This window comes from Ursus americanus, chromosome 11 (assembly GCF_024610735.1).
Source record: "Ursus americanus isolate L20-20 chromosome 11, mUrsAme1.1.p, whole genome shotgun sequence".
Classification (NCBI taxonomy): Eukaryota; Metazoa; Chordata; class Mammalia; order Carnivora; family Ursidae; genus Ursus; species Ursus americanus.
The window spans coordinates 8591824-8607760 of record NC_142137.1 but is presented as its reverse complement, the minus strand read 5'-3'; the positions used below and the strand labels follow the sequence as shown (position 1 = coordinate 8607760).

Genomic DNA, 15937 nt, shown 5'->3' with positions numbered 1-15937 from the left:
TATTTCTAAAAATATATGTATTTGTTTTATAGTTACTTGAAGGAAATTTTGCCAAAGAAGTCAGCCATGAAATGGATGGACTTATTTTTCAGCCTATTGGAGTAAGTTCGTGTGTGTGTGTGTGTGTGTGTGTGTGTGTGTGCATTTGTAGTGTGTTTTATGTATATAAATATGTGCGTACACATGAATGTATATATGAAGTACATTTTCTTGAGATATATTTACTTAGGATTGATTACTGCTACAGTCACTGCCTATCCTTAAAGAAATTGTTTATTTAAGATATTTCAGTTATGCTGAATATATATAATGGTAAAATGAACAGTTGTTTGCTTTTCACTCAGCTTAAGAAACATGGATCATTATTTTTCAAGAAAGTCTTTTGATATAATTTGTTTTTAAATAATTCTTGCAAAATGAGTGTTAATTTATATATCTTCACTAGAAATCTACCAATAACATTACATAAATACTTATTTCTTTCTGTAGCTCAATATACCTTTAAATATTAATATTTCTAAAATTTGTTATGGATGAGTGAAATTCAAAGAATTTTTAATACTTGAAGAAAATGTAATTCTGTGAATATTACTATGAATTCTATGAATGTCAGATTTCTGAAACTCACTGAAGAACTTGTACTAACCGAATGGTCAAATCATGTATTTGGAGTAAGTTACGTTTTACTCTGATAGCATGGTGTCTCAACATTAGCATCAGTGACATTTTTTTTTGCCAGATAATTCTTTGTTGTGGGGAGCTGTCCTGTGTATTACAGGGTGTTTAGCAGCATCCTTGGTACGTACTTAGTAGGTGCCGGTATTACCTCTTTCCCCCAGTCCTCTCTCTCCAGGTTGTGACAACCAAAAATATATACATTCACTGCCTACTTCCCTCTGGAAGCAAAATTGCCCTCATTAGACAACCTGTGCTCTGTAGAGCACTGTTTCTCAAGACGTGACCTGTGGACAAGGAACGTTACCGCCACCCAGAAAGTTATTAGAAAAGCAGCTTACCCAGGGCACCTGGGTGGCTCAGTTGGTTAAGTGCCTGCATTCAGCTTAGGTCATGATCCCAGCGTCTTGGGATTGAGCCCCACGTTGGGGAGTCTCCTTCTCCCTCTGCCCCTCTCCCTGCTCGTGCTTTCTTTTTCTAGCTCTGTTCTTGCTCTCTCTCAAATGAATAAATAAAATCTTAAAAAAAAAAAAAAAAAGAAAAGCAGCTCACCCTAGACCTACTGATCAGGAACCCTGGGAATGGAGTCCGGCAAGTTGTGCTTTAACAAGCTCTTCATGTACTCAAATGCATGTTCGTGTATGAAAACTGCTTTATAGAAAAGAGTTGTTAATTTCATGTGCTGTAGTTTGCCTCTAACCTTCGAAATTAGGGCATGGGCTAGCTGTGAAGTTATATAGTGAGACATCAAATTGGGTATCTGGAGAAAAGGGAAGGAAACTAATATTTTTGAAGACTGTATATTAAATACTATATGTTTTACGTATATGGTAGAACTTTAATATGCAAGTTTAGGTATAACGTGATACGTGATTGGCTTCTGTCTTCCTTCTAGCCCCTTTGCCAAACAGGTAGAGAGAAGCTGTTCTGTGGTCAAGGGAAGAGGTGATGGAGGAGAGTTAGAGGCTGGGGACAGACATTGTAGAAAATGATATCTTCGGAAGTAGAAGTTAGATCTTTGAGTTACAGTATTTTCTAGGCCTGATCCCCTAGATCGAAGTCAAGTCTAAAAATAATAGTAATTGCAATACATTTTATTTTGTTAAACTCATGGTTCATATCCACATGTATATGAGATTTTGATATATGTAAGAGAAATGGCCTGATACGTGAGTCTAGGAAAGTCAGCTGATGTATTAGTCTGTTCTGATTCAAATAACCACACTTGTTATTATAGTGGCTTTGTAACTGATATCTAGTAAGGCAAGTCTCTCTGTTCTTTTCTTAAATATGTGGGGACATTTGGTTTAACATTGAAATTTCAGATATAGTTTGTCAGGTTATAGAAAAATTCTTGTTAGGAGTTCAATTGGAATTGCTTTGAATTTAATTTGGAGAAAATTGTTGTTTTTATAGTGTTAGATCATCTCAGTGCATAAGGATTAGCCCTTTTCAGGTCCTTTTTTGTTCTGTAATTGAGTGTAAGTTTTTAATTGTTGTCTAATTTCTAGATATTTATTATTTTCCATTTTTACGGTAAATGGTATCTTTATTTGGTACTTCTAATGTACTGCCACATTGTTGATTAATTTGTTGATTCAAGAATCTTGCTGAACACTTTTAGTTCTAATAATTGTCTAATATTACATATTGGCCAGGACCTCTAGCACTGGTTTAAACATTGACTTTATTGGGTGGAGAAGAGAGAGACATTCTTACCTTACTCTCAACTTCAAAGGGAATGTGGCTAATTTTTCTCCATTAAGTATGTTTTTGGTAGATTTCTCTTAGAGAGCTTTTATCATGCCGAGAAAGTTTGTTTCTATTCATACAAAGGTTGTTGGGTTTTTTTTCAATCATAAATAAGTTTTGGGCTTTAACGAATGCTTTCTCTGTATCTATTGATTGAGATTGCCATGTCATTTTCCTTTTTATGACATTCATGTAGTAAATTACAGTGATTTTCTCTCGTTGACCCATCCTTACATTCTGACACAAATGCTACTTAATCATGATATGTGTAATTTTTAATATACCTTTGGATTTGAGTGTAATAGTTTTTTGAGGATTTATGCTACCTTATTTCTTAGTTTTTTTTCTTTTTTTATATATTCAAAATAAAGAAGGTAATATTATGGAAAAAATACTTTTAAGTACCAAGCAATACATAATAATACATGCCCATGGTTTTAAAAGTCAAAATATCATGGCTTCTACTGAAAAATAGAACAGTCTCTTCTTCTTTTCCCCACATTTAGAGTGCCACTCCTAGGAGGTAATTATTTTCTGTTGTTTTAGCTGTGTGTTTTTTCTCTTTTCCCTCCTGATTTCTACAAAATCTGTTTATGCTGCTCTTCCTTGGTTTTCTGTTTTATACATGATCTGCCTACTCTCTGCTGTTGAAGAACAGGATTGAGCTCTTTCACTCCTCCAACATCACCCCTTCTCCTTCTGTCATCCCATTGTAATTATATCACATTTTTGGTCAAATGAATATTCAGTATTTATATTTCTGTGGTAACATAAATATTGTTCACATCTGAGTCAAGTTGTATAATATTATATTTTCATAGAAAACTTTTTTTCCCTGAAGTTAGGAATTGCCTTATATTTTCATTTGTTGTGATTATCACTATTTCTTCCCTTAAACTCTTTAAAAGAACTGTTAAAATTTTTTTCAGTACAGTCAGATTTATCAAGTAATATATCCAGTTTGGTTTTAATTTGAAGGCATTCCCTCTGAGGTCTTTCATTCTGTAGTCCTGCTGCATAGCTTTTTCTCCTTGGGATTTCTCTTCAGTGTCCTTATCCTGGAAATTCCCAGCTTGCAGAACAAAATAAAGATTATATTTCTTAATTATTCAAATGAAATAGCTTGGCCCCTTCTCTCCTCTGAAGAAATGAATCACAGTGTAGTGTAATGTTACAAGGATCCATTTTTACTTCCTAGGTTTTTCTTTTTTTATAATTGTGCCCAGAGATTTTAAACTTACCCATTTAAGGTATCCTGATTCTAGCCACCAGGTTCTGGAAAGGTGAAATTCTGATGAGTTCATAGATTGACTGTATTCTTCTGTGCATTTACTGCCATCATTTCTACATTGATGTTGTTGAAGATGGGTATTTCTAAGTTACTCCTGTTAGTCTGATGGTAGTCTTTGAGGGTATAGAGGAGGTGGAAAAGTAGTTTCTGGGTTTCTTCTGTGTCACCTTAGGCATGAACACTTAATCTCTTTTAGTTCTTTGGACCACACACACATATACATGCACATCACAAAACTATTCCTCTGTCATTACTGTTGAATTGGCTTGGTCAAAGCGATTTCTAGCCTTATACACACCTCTGTCTAGAAGCAGATCTTTCTCATGACAGTCTAGCTCCTGGTCACAAATCTGTACCTTCCCCTTCTGTGACATGGAGTTTCTCAGATTCTTTGAGGCCACCTGATCTCATTCTGAGGCCACCAGACCAAGAGAGCTGTAATACCATGACTAAAAAGAAGCAGAAGTTAGGGCCTTGATGAGATCTTGGGCTCCTGTGCATACTCAGTCTTTCCCCTGCTCTTCATTTCATAGGACTTATGGGGGGTGGTTTGCTTTTGTGAAGCCAAAAGAAATGTTTGGTTTTTTTTTTTTTTTCCTTTTTTCTCTTGAACACTTGTTACTTAATTGCTAAATATCTTTATAACTAAGACAGATCACTTAAATGATTATTCTCAAAGCAAAAAAAGATCTTCAGGATAACTTTGCTGTTTTTTACACTAGATAAAGAAGTAGCTAGCACCTCACAAGATAAATATTAAGTTATTGTCTTATAAATACTGTGTGTTTCTCCAAGGTTATTTGTACTTTCCTTTCTTATTTACTTTGTTATGTCCAGTGTCTAGGATAGTGTTTGGCCCACTATGTCTTAGAAAAATGTTCATCAAAGAAATGAAATGAAAATATATCATTAGGTTTTCCCCCTAGCCTTTCAGATTTGACTGGTTTTATATTTTACCGATATATGGACATTTTTTTCCTTCAAGTTTTTATTTAAATTGTATTTAGTTAACATCCAGCATAAAATTAGTTTCAGATGTAGAATTTAGTACATACAGTGCTCATCACAAGTGCCTTCCTTAATCCCCATCATCTATTTGCCCAATCCCCTGGCCACCTCCCTTCCACTAACCCTCAGTTTGTTCTCTATAGTTAAGAATCTGTTTTCTGGTTTCCCCTTCCTCTCTCTCTCTCTCTCTTTTTCCCCCTACGTTCATTTGTTTTGCTTCTTAAATTCCACATGTGAGTGGAATCATATGGTATTTGTCTTTCTCTGACTTATTTTGCTTAGCATAATACTTTCTAGCTCCATCCAGGTCATTGCAAATGGCAAGATTTCATGTTTCTTTATGGCTGAGCAATATTCCATAGTATGTATATATATATACACCACATCTTCTTTATCCATTCATCAGTCGATTGACACTTGGGCTGTTTCCATAATTTGGCTGTTGTTGATAATGCTGCTATAAACATCGGGGTGCATGTATCCCTTCGAATTGATATTTTTGTATCCTTTGGGTAAAAAACTAGTAGTGCCATTGCTGGATTGTAGGGTAATTCTATTTTCAACTTTTTGAGGAACCTCCATACTGTTTTCCAGAGTAGCTCCACCAGTTTGCATTCTCAACAATAGTGTAGGAGGATTGCCCTTTCTCTGTATCCTTGCCAGCATTTGTTGTTTGCTGTGTTGTTAATTTTAGCCATTCTGACAGGTGTGAGGTGATATGTCATTGTAGTTTTGATTTGCATTTCCCCGATGATGAGTGATGTTGAGCATCTTTTCATGTGTCGGTTAGCCATCTGTATGCCTTCTTTGGAAAAATGTCTAGTCATGTCTTCTGCCCATTTTTTAACTGGATTATTTGTTTTTTGGGTATTCAGTTTGATAATTCTTTATAGATTTTGGATACTAACCATTTATCAGATATATCATTTGCAAATATCTTCTTCCATTCTGAAAGTTGTCTTTAGTTTTGTTGATCATTTCCTTTGCTATGCAGAAGCTTTTTATCTTGTTGAAATCTTAAGAGTTTATTTTTGCTTTTGTTTCCCTTGCCTCAGGAGACATATCTAGTAAGAAGTTGCTACAGCCAATGTCAAAGAGGTTACTGCCTGTGTTCTTCTCTAGGATTTTGATAGTTTCCTGTCTCACATGTCTTTAATCCATTTTTAAAAAAGATTCTATTTATTTATTTATTTATTTATTTGAGAGAAATCTCACAAGCCTAAGATCATGACCTGAGCTGAAATCAAGTGTCGGACGCCCAGCTGACTGAGCCACCCAGACACCCCTGTCTTTAATCCATTTTGAATTTATTTTTGCAAATGATGTAAGAAGATCATCCAGTTTTCATTCTTTTGCGTGTTGTTGTCCAGTTTTCCCAACACTGTTTGTTGAAGTGACTGTCTTTTTTCCATTGGATATTCTTTCCTGCTTTGTCAAAGATTAGTTGGTCATATAGTTGTGGGTCCATTCCTGGGTTTTCTGTTCCGTTCCATTGACCTATGTGCTTTTGTGCCAGTACTGTACTGTCTTGATCACTACAACTTTGTAATATAACTTAAAGTCCAAGGTTGTGATGCCTCCAGCTTTGCTTTTCTTTTTCGAGATTACTTTGCCTATTTTTGGGGTCTTTTGTGGTTCTATACAGATCTTTGGATTGTTTGTTCTAGCTCTGTGGAAAACGCTAGTGGTATTTTGATAGGGCTTGCATTATAGACATTTTAACAATGTTTGTTTTTCCAATCCATGAGCATGGAATGTTTTCCCATTTCTTTGTGTCCTCTTCAGTTTCTTTCATAAGTGTTCTTCTTAGTTTTCAGAGTACAGGTCTTTTACCTCTTTGGTTAGGTTTATTCATAGATATCTTAACGGTTTTTGGTGCAGTTGTAAATCCGTCACTGTGATATACCGCATTAATGAAAAAAAAAGGATAAGAACCATATGATACTCTCAGTAGATGAAGAAAAAGCATTTGACAAAATATAACATCTATGCATGACATAAACCCTCAACAACGTAGGGATAGAGGGAAAATACCTCAACATAACAAAGGCTATATATGAAAAACCTACAGCTCTATATCCTCACTGGGGAAAAATTGAGAGCTTTTCCTCTAAGGTCAGGAGCAAGGCAAGGATGTCCACTCTCACCAATGTTATTTAGTATAGTACTTGGAAGTCCTAGCCTCAGGAATCAGACAACAGAAATACAAGCAAACATTTTTAAAATTTATAGCTCTTCTATTTTTCTTGTTGCACATGCATATGTATAATCTAATTTATGTTCGATCTTTTTTCTTTTAAGAAATTTTTCAGTGACTTTCTTTAAATTCTCACTTGTTTCCTTGCAGAATGCCAAATGCAAACACTTATTCTTCATGAAACAGTAATATGAGTTTTGCTACTTGCATATTCTTCTCAGAGACTTCCTAGTGGGTTAGAATTGGTCTCTGGTTAAGATAAGGCACTTAATATTAATATCTCTTTGGTTCTCCAGTTCTTCATCTGTAAAATGTACAAGCTATAATAGTTTAGCTCTGAAGTTCTGTAATGATCATATGATGATCAATGTATGTGAATATAAATTAACACTTAAGAATTCCTTCTTCCTTCCAGTATTGGGGAAAATATATTGGGTAAAGAATTTTTAATAAGAGAGAGAATAAACTCCTATATTACTTTCTTGAAAACAGTATATCTCTTAAAACGAAATTTGTTACAATAAATGAAATAGAGTTGTTATGAAGTTTATCACTATCATTATTATATGACTGTATTTCTATCAGTTTTTTCTCCTGCCATCATTTCAATAGAATTTTCACTTTTGCATGCTACATTATTAAGATTACATAGTATATGGAATGGCTTTGAAGGGTTCACATTTTATTCATCAGTGGCAATTGTCAGTTTCTTATTAATTTAGCCTTTCCAATCCTTAGGTTAGCATATATCTAGAAAGACTCATTTTGCTATAAAAAATATTTCATAACTACTTATTTTTGTAAAAGTTTAATTGATGACACAGCACTATACTGTACTAGTTATTAATCTTTGGTTAATTCTTTTCATTTTCAATGAAATTTTGATGATTTTAGTCTATTTCTTTTTTTTTTTTTAAAGATTTTATTTATTTATTTGACAGAGATAGAGACAGCCAGCGAGAGAGGGAACACAAGCAGGGGGAGCGGGAGAGGAAGAAGCAGGCTCATAGCTGAAGAGCCTGATGTGGGGCTCGATTCCAGAACGCCGGGATCACGCCCTGAGCCGAAGGCAGGCGCTTAACCGCTGCGCCACCCAGGCGCCCCTGATTTTAGTCTATTTCTTGATGTGTTTCATTTCTAAGTGTAATTTCTCATGAACATTTTTATCTAGTTTTTTATTTCTTTAAAGTACACTTTGTCAACTCTGTCTTAATTTTTACCACAAATACATACCTTTCACAGTGTTTGTAGTGTGCCCTTTAGTGGGACTTCACTGTTAATTGATAGATTGGCATCTGGCTGTAAGAAGGATGTGGTACTTAGTCACCTGTCTACCCATTCTATTTAATTCTATGGTGGGGTTCTTTTTGTTTGTTTGTTTTTCTTTTTGCATTTCTGTTGTTTTTGTGTCAAATCTTTGAAAGGATATTCTGAGTATAAAATATATTAACGCTGCCATCCAGAATAGGCTCCAATTTACCATGAATCCATTCAGGAGAGCAGTTTTCTTGCTCACATACAAAATTTCATTATATGCAACTTTGTAGTGTTGGGTTTTTTAAGTGATTTTAATTTTGCAATTTCGTTCTGATTTTTCTGTTCTTATTTACTGAGTCCTTAGTTTGGGCGACCACCAGAGGAGGGGTACTCTGTATTCCATTTTCAAATTTTTGATTTACCAAAGTCACAGGTGAGACTACACTTGGTTTCTACACAGAGATTTGTGACTTTTCTACCTCTTTTAAAAAATGAAAATAAAGGTTTATATAAAGTGGGTGAACTTGAATGACATTATCAAACATTGTATGCATGATATTCTGCAGAATTTAAGATCTATTTTTCTAATATTTCATAACTTTTATGATTTCTTTATTGCTTTCAAAGAAAGAATATTAAGTTTTTTCTTTCACCTAATTCTTTGGGATTGAAACCACTGTGCTCACATGTTGTCATCAAGTTCCTTTTCTTCACCAAGTAAAATGGCCTTTTTCTGATTGCTGTTGCATATCCAAAGGAAAGACGTTAATTTTCCTTTTCAGCAGCTCTAAATTTTCTGTATAAAGAGGTAAGAATGGAGTTGATTACAGACAGGTGTAGCTTCCAGTGGGGGGAGATGTGATTTTAGTTGGTCCAGAGACAGAGCATTACGTGACCTTGCATCATACAATGAGAAATTTAGTTCCATTCCAGTTTTTATTTATTCTCTCAGTTTATAAAGAGAAAGTCTATTTATTTCGACCAACTAAGTGTGGGCCTGATTTTACACTATTTAAAGGCTGTATATTTACTATAACTTAGTATCCCTGATTCATTTTTATTGTATCTAATTTTAGGACTACTTATAGGACAAGCAATACCATTTTCTCTTCATGGTGTTAATACTGTACTATTTGGATGAATTTTCCCGATTATCTTTGGGGGCCATTTTTCAACCTTCCCCAGTTACCTAGCTCGATGTGGTATTTTTGACTAATAACCATAGAGCCTAATACAGTACCCAGTGTAATCTCTGATCCCGTCCTTGTGTGACTTGTAAATTACCTTCCTTTGTTAGGCTTTCTATTGAAAGCAAGTTCTGAATGAGAATTTAGGAACCTTAATCAGACCAAGAACTAATTTTTAATGTAAAATTTGCCAATATTTCTAAATTGTCCTTCTGGGGAAATCTAAAACCTTCCATGAACTCAGCTTTAATAACTGCGTGCAGGCAGGGTAAGTGATGGACACTTAGAGCAAATTCATGTGCTATTTACTGTAATAACATGGTATACCTTATGGTATTTTTCTTATCATGTTAAAATATGTGTACATGTTTCACCCTTAAGTTTTAAATTGGAAGTTATCCAAATGGTAGACTCTATAGTTCTTTTCTCTGGAATTCTTAAGCCTCTTCAAAGACCAAGCCTCCAGGCTCTCCCTTGGTTGCATTTGCCTGGCTGTTAGCATTCTTGGAATAGAGAAGATAATGGGGCAAGGGTCCACTGTTCAGTAGGTAAGCTTTACTGAATTCTCCAGGCCTCGGTATCCCTCCTTTGTTACGCTTGAATCTTCCATACTAGAACTTTCTTTCTTCAGTTTTTCCACAGGATAAGGGTATCTCCTGCCTTTTGCCTGGGGTTGAGGAGGGAACCTAGAGGTTTAAATGTTCTTTATAAAGATTTTCAACCATTGTCCTTGTTTTCAGTACCATGCCTCAGCTTTTTCCCCCTTGGCAACCTTCTTGGTTATCTGTTCCCTATGTTATCTGATCTGATCTGTTCTGCGGAACCGCGGCTGCCGCTTGAATTGCTTTCATTGATACCCTCCTCTCCAAGCACTTAGTATTCAGATTTCTGTGCTCTGTGCTCTATTAACTTCATCTCCTTTCTGTCTTTCAAAAATGTATTGACATGTTGTTTTCTACTGTTGTCTTCTCTCCTGTGTTTCCTTTTCTGTTGTTACCTCTTTTCTGTAACCCTGCTTTAGTGAGGTTTCAAATCAAAGAGGATATAAATGCACTTGTTTAATTCACTATGTTTATCAGAAAATCTTCCAGACTTCTCACAATGTGGTATGCATCCCTTGGCTCCCTTGACCCAACAATTCAAATAAATGAAGAAAGGAACTGATTGAGTGACTGTTGTAGCAGTCTGAGGGAGCCTGCATAAAGTGGAGAGGCAGTCCTGGTCGGGGTAGACAAAGCTTGGTTTTTAACCTGTAATCCATTCTCTGATACCACAGAAATATTCCGAAGGTAAATAAATGGTGAAGGATGAAGAGGATTCCTGGTACATCTACTTATGAAAAAACTCTTTGGCCTACGTTTGTTTGGTGCTAATTACTTAAAACTTAGCAAGAAGTTAATTCTGCTCCATTACATTAATTGAATTGGAGTTGAATAAAAGGTAGAACATATTACTCCTGCTAAAAAGAAGAAAAAAGAGAAAATATTTGAATTTTGGCGAGAAACTGAAGAATAGTGATAAAGATACTATATAAAGGTGGTGAGTCTAATGAGGGCAAAACCAAACACTGGCATAGAAGAAAGTTTGCTTACATTTTCATTTAATGGTCTGTGTTTCACATAGTTCATTATTTTTATAGGAAAAAGGAGAAGCAAAGTTAATTAATGGTATGTTCAGGAAAGTAAAACTTAGAGCATTTTTTTTTGTGATTAAAAAGAAATGCAGCAGTATCTGATATTACTAAAGCACAGAGCAATCATTAATTATTATGAAAGCCTCAATTTAAACAAAGTAAATCTCATTTATAGAATTATAGAAAATCAGAGCTGAAAAGATACTTCCAAGATTAGCCCAATGGTTTCAAAACACTAATTTCCAAAGTTGTAGGTTTTTGTGAACTGCCTCAGGACCACATGGAGGGATAGGTTACTAGGTAAGTGTTGTGTTTACATCGCCACAGCTCTGATTTATTTCTTTTACATATTATTGTAGCTTTAGATAAGATTATATTTTTAAAAGGGCTTTACCTAAGTAAATATTGTTTGAATCAGTTGCTTTTTTGGAAAGTCACCAATGATCTTTCTTCATTGCAAAATCAAGATAATTTTTCAGTCCGTTTTTTTACTCAGTCATTTTTGGTACTCTGCACTGCTATGCACTGTTTTTTAAAATACTCTCTTTCATGGCTCTATACCACATTGTCCTAATTCCTTCTCGGCTTATAGCATTTCTTCTCCATCTCATTCAAGCTCTTCGTCTTCTACTAATGATTGAAGTTTGAACTTTCTCAAGGTTTAATGTCCTGGACCTTCATTCTTTCTCATGCCCTACTCTCTCCCTAGAAATCTCATCCACATCCATGGCTTTAGTTATCTCTTAGAAGTCAAACTTTTGATTTCTGTTTAAGCTTCATATTTGTTTATCTAATTGCCTACCTTCATATACTGCTTTTTAAATTTCTCAGAAACACCAAAGACTCCATTTCTACTCCCCAAACAAATGAACATACAAACTGTAAAAACCTTTCCTTTCCCAGCATTTCTTACTCCACTTATTTAAATGAGAAATCTAGATGTCATCTTTGATCCATGTCCAAGTCTTGCTCTATCTTCCTGCTTTATCACCCAAATATCTCATAAATTATTCCCTTTTCTCTTGGTAACCTCTCCCACAGCTCTAATCTGACTTACCATTCATTGCCTCTTGCCTGATTTGCTGCAGTGGCATCCTAACTGGTCCTGCAATGTTCACTTCGTCTTCCTCCAGTCTTTTCTTCATACTGCATCCAGAATAATCTTATTCCTTTATCTCTAGTGATTTCCCCTTGCTTTCAAGTTGAAGACCAAAATTAGATTTGAAGGCAGTTTACTGTCTTCTTTATCATATGCTGCCTTTTGGTTTCCCCAATGTGCTTTGCTGTTGATGCAAAAATTTTTATTTATAGGTGACTTACTTATATTACTTTGTTCACAGTGTTTTTAAAAATTTTAAATGTAAGCTGTATTTGACAAAATATTTAAATATTTTGAGAAAAATGGGTATTTTCTTCAAAGAAAAAATTAACTGTTAATATAAACCTATGTATAATTAAGGTTTAAGGTTCAAACTCTGATCAAACTGAAGTGATCATCTGGTTGTTAGTCTCTACCATAAACCAGTTAGGTTTTACTAGATTCTTACATACAAGGTTTTTGGTTTTATGATTTTATTGACAGTTTGAATTGCTAATCTTTTGTGGTTTGTCATCTAAAAATGAACGTTTTAAAATGACCATTGGCATTTTAATATGCTATAGGCAGTGGATCTTTTACTTCACAGCTACTAGATTTTTAAATTTAATTTACAAAGTTGATAACACTTGTTTACTGGCTTTTATAAGTGGATTTTAATGATGTAGGTAGCATAGTAAAATTTTATTTGTGGTAATAACTGATTAATTTCTAATCTTTTAAAAAATATTAGATTTTACTTTTGTCATCCGGAGACCCGTATTTCTAAGTAAGAATTTTTGTGCCATTAATAATCCGTCACTGAAATAAAACAGAATTCTATATGATGAATTACAAAAGAGTAATAATAAAAATCTTGAAATTATATTCTTTGTTTTATTTTTTAAAAAGGCTTTTCTTGCTTTATCTACCAGCTATCCTGTGAATATTACACATATAATTGTTTCTGTATTGAGTCGAGAGTATTTACTCTTAAGCAGTTGTGATGTCATTGTTTTTTGTGTCTTCATCATGAGCTTGATTTTCTCTAAGGTGGGTCAGCTTGATTTTATATCCCTGGCATTAATCAGTTTGCATGTAAATCGAGTCAGCTTTGATTTTAATATTGCTTTCTTGTGAAATATTAATGTTTTTATTAAATCTTTACTACTGCCAGGTATATTGAATGTTATGGATAGATTGTAAAATGAAAATTGGAATTAGTCTAATGCCTTGTCTTGAAGTACATGACGAATTAGAGTGGTTTTCCTCTGAAGCAGGGATGATGTTACCATGGTGAGAGCTTCTGTTGCCATGACATTTGCTTGCATATTTTGATAGGTCTTCATTTGAAGAAGGGCTCTGTTTCCTGGCAGACTGGAAAAGTGTCATTCTATCTTTTCCCCAAATGTGTTATTTTTTTATTGAAAAATATAATAATTTCCAAAGAATTGTAATAGTGAAGTGCCAAGAAAGAAAATACACCTTATTTTAAATTTTTTTCCTTGTTCAACTTTTAGAACATAGTGAAATATTCTTAGCTTGCTTTGTATAAGGAAGAAGAATATCATTTTTCTAGTTTTCTTAAATAAATAAAATATTGCATTTCCTTTGAATTTTGTTGACAAAATAAACAGCTAAAGATGAATAATTTGTAATCAGTCTCAGTTGGATATAGATATATGATGTTATTGTACTACCAAAAGACACTGCTAATGATGATATGTTGGTAGCAGAGCAAGGGGAAATAAATAAGGACTTCACAAAAGTGAACGAATCAGTGAATTCCAATAGGGTAAATATATAAAGTATAAAATCAGTTTTCATATAAATGATAAATATTAAACAGTGAATTAAGGGTAGTTCTTTCTTGATAACTTATGTTTAGTGTTGAAACATTAATCGTCGAGTTTTTAAAAAATTGTATCTGATGGTATATTTTTAATTTTTGACTAGATAATACAAAAATTCTAATGTGTAGTAAAAACAAATACATGGAAGAAAGTCTTGCTCTCACATGTCATCCCTCCCTCAGTTATCGATTATTGTTAGTTTTTAACTTAACTTTTCGTAGTTTTTTATACATTTATAAGCAATTACAAATATGTTAATACATTCTTATTCCCACCCTACTTTTCAAGGAAGGTAGCATATTATTTTGCATGTTGCTTTTCAGAATTTGTCCATCCATATTTTTAAATGTGTATTTTGTTAGTGCTCTCTAATTTTAGCATCTGGGGACATATTGGGATCAGCACAAAAATGGGGCTTATTTTTGACATCTATCCCTTATGCTTGTGGCAATTCAGAGTTTTAGAAGGAAATATTTGAAAGTGCACATTCTGTCAAATTAGAATGAAAAAGAAATTTTCTTTTTGTTGTTGAAGTTCAGTGATAACTTTAGTGGCTCTTTCTACTGGTAGACCAATTCATTTTGTAAAAGCTGCAAACTGAAATATTCTGTAATGAGTACATGTTTATACAAGCTATTTTTTCTGTTTCAAATTGTTTTCTTCTTTCCTGTATTACTCCTATTCATCCTTTGAATGTCAAATTAGGTGTTGCTTGCTTGGGGAAGCCAGGTCTGACTAGGAGAGTGTGACTCTGCCCTGCTACCACAGTGTTCTTGTTGGCTCTAAGTAATTTAACATCATATTGTGATTTTTAGTTTTTTTAAGAATTTGTATTTCCTTAACTCGACTATAAATACCATGAAAGCAGAGACCATATTTGTTGCATTCACAGTTATATTTTTAGTATCTATAACGTAGTAGGTTCTTAGAGGATGGCTATTAGGTGCTGTGTTTTATGTATACGTTCTGAATGTCTCAGTTCCTGAGATTCACTGTACTTTCTCTTGTTTCAGTTTATACTCATTCTTTCTCCCTATAACTCTTTGTTTAAATTTCACTTCCTTTGGGAAACTTCTCTTGATCTTTTTGATTATATGTTATAGTCTCTATTACATGCCGTCACCGTTCTGAACTGCACATTTCATAAAGCTCACAATCTATTGTAATTGCTTATTTGTCTGAACGGCCCCCCCCCCCATTACCTTCATCTCTCTGGCCTCTAGCACAGAGGTTGACACAGACTTGCTAGTTGATCAATAGATATTTGTTGGAGAAAAAAGTGTGAATGCATACTCTGGACCAGTGGTTCTCAACTGGGGCCATTTTATTTGCCAGATGACATTGGACAATGGAGACATTTTTGATGATCACAACTGAGAGGGGGTGAATGTTGGTGCTGATACCAGTGAGCAGAGGCCAGGGATGCTGCTAAATCTTCTACAGTGCACGGGATAGCACCCCCTCACCCCCCACCCCCCCGCCCCGTGTGCCCCAAGCAAACACTTATCTGGACTACAGATGAAGATTTGGAAGTAATTTCTATTGTAGGTGTATTTGGAGCTTTAGAAGAGTGGGTCATATGCAGTAACAGTAAAAAAAGGCAGACAATAGATATTTGAAGAATATGTATTCCAAATTGATTCTGATGTTGAAATTTACCCCAAATGACTGTTTAATAGACATGATTTTTTAAAATCTCTGATAAATATTTAACGTTAGTGTTTCTCTGATGGTTTTTAATGAAGCAGAATAAGCCTATATAGTATTATATATTCACTTTTTTTTCCACTCCCTGTCTGCCATGCCCTGTTGTGTGATACCTGTATCTATGTATGTGTTTTCTTTCTGTTCCTTGCTTTCTGTCATTCAAGGTGTGTGTGTGTGTGTGTGTGTGTGTGTGTGTGTGTGTTTCCATGTTGAGTAATGTAACATGAAATTATAAAATTATTTTTGTTATGAAGTTTTTGAGAACTTCTTTGCTTCCTGAGATAATTAGAACTCTTGGAGTT

At 34.4% G+C, this 15937-nt stretch overlaps 1 protein-coding gene across 2 annotated transcripts in view; it reads left to right on the top strand.

Annotated features, from left to right (window-relative positions):
* RNGTT (RNA guanylyltransferase and 5'-phosphatase) overlaps positions 1-15937 on the top strand; it is a 308710-nt gene that overhangs the window by 151707 nt on the left and 141066 nt on the right. For both annotated transcript variants that reach the window (XM_087865314.1, XM_045807080.2), the window contains one exon: positions 33-101. In XM_087865314.1, the coding sequence (XP_087721440.1) occupies positions 33-101 (69 nt within the window). The remainder of the gene's footprint in view (positions 1-32; positions 102-15937) is intronic.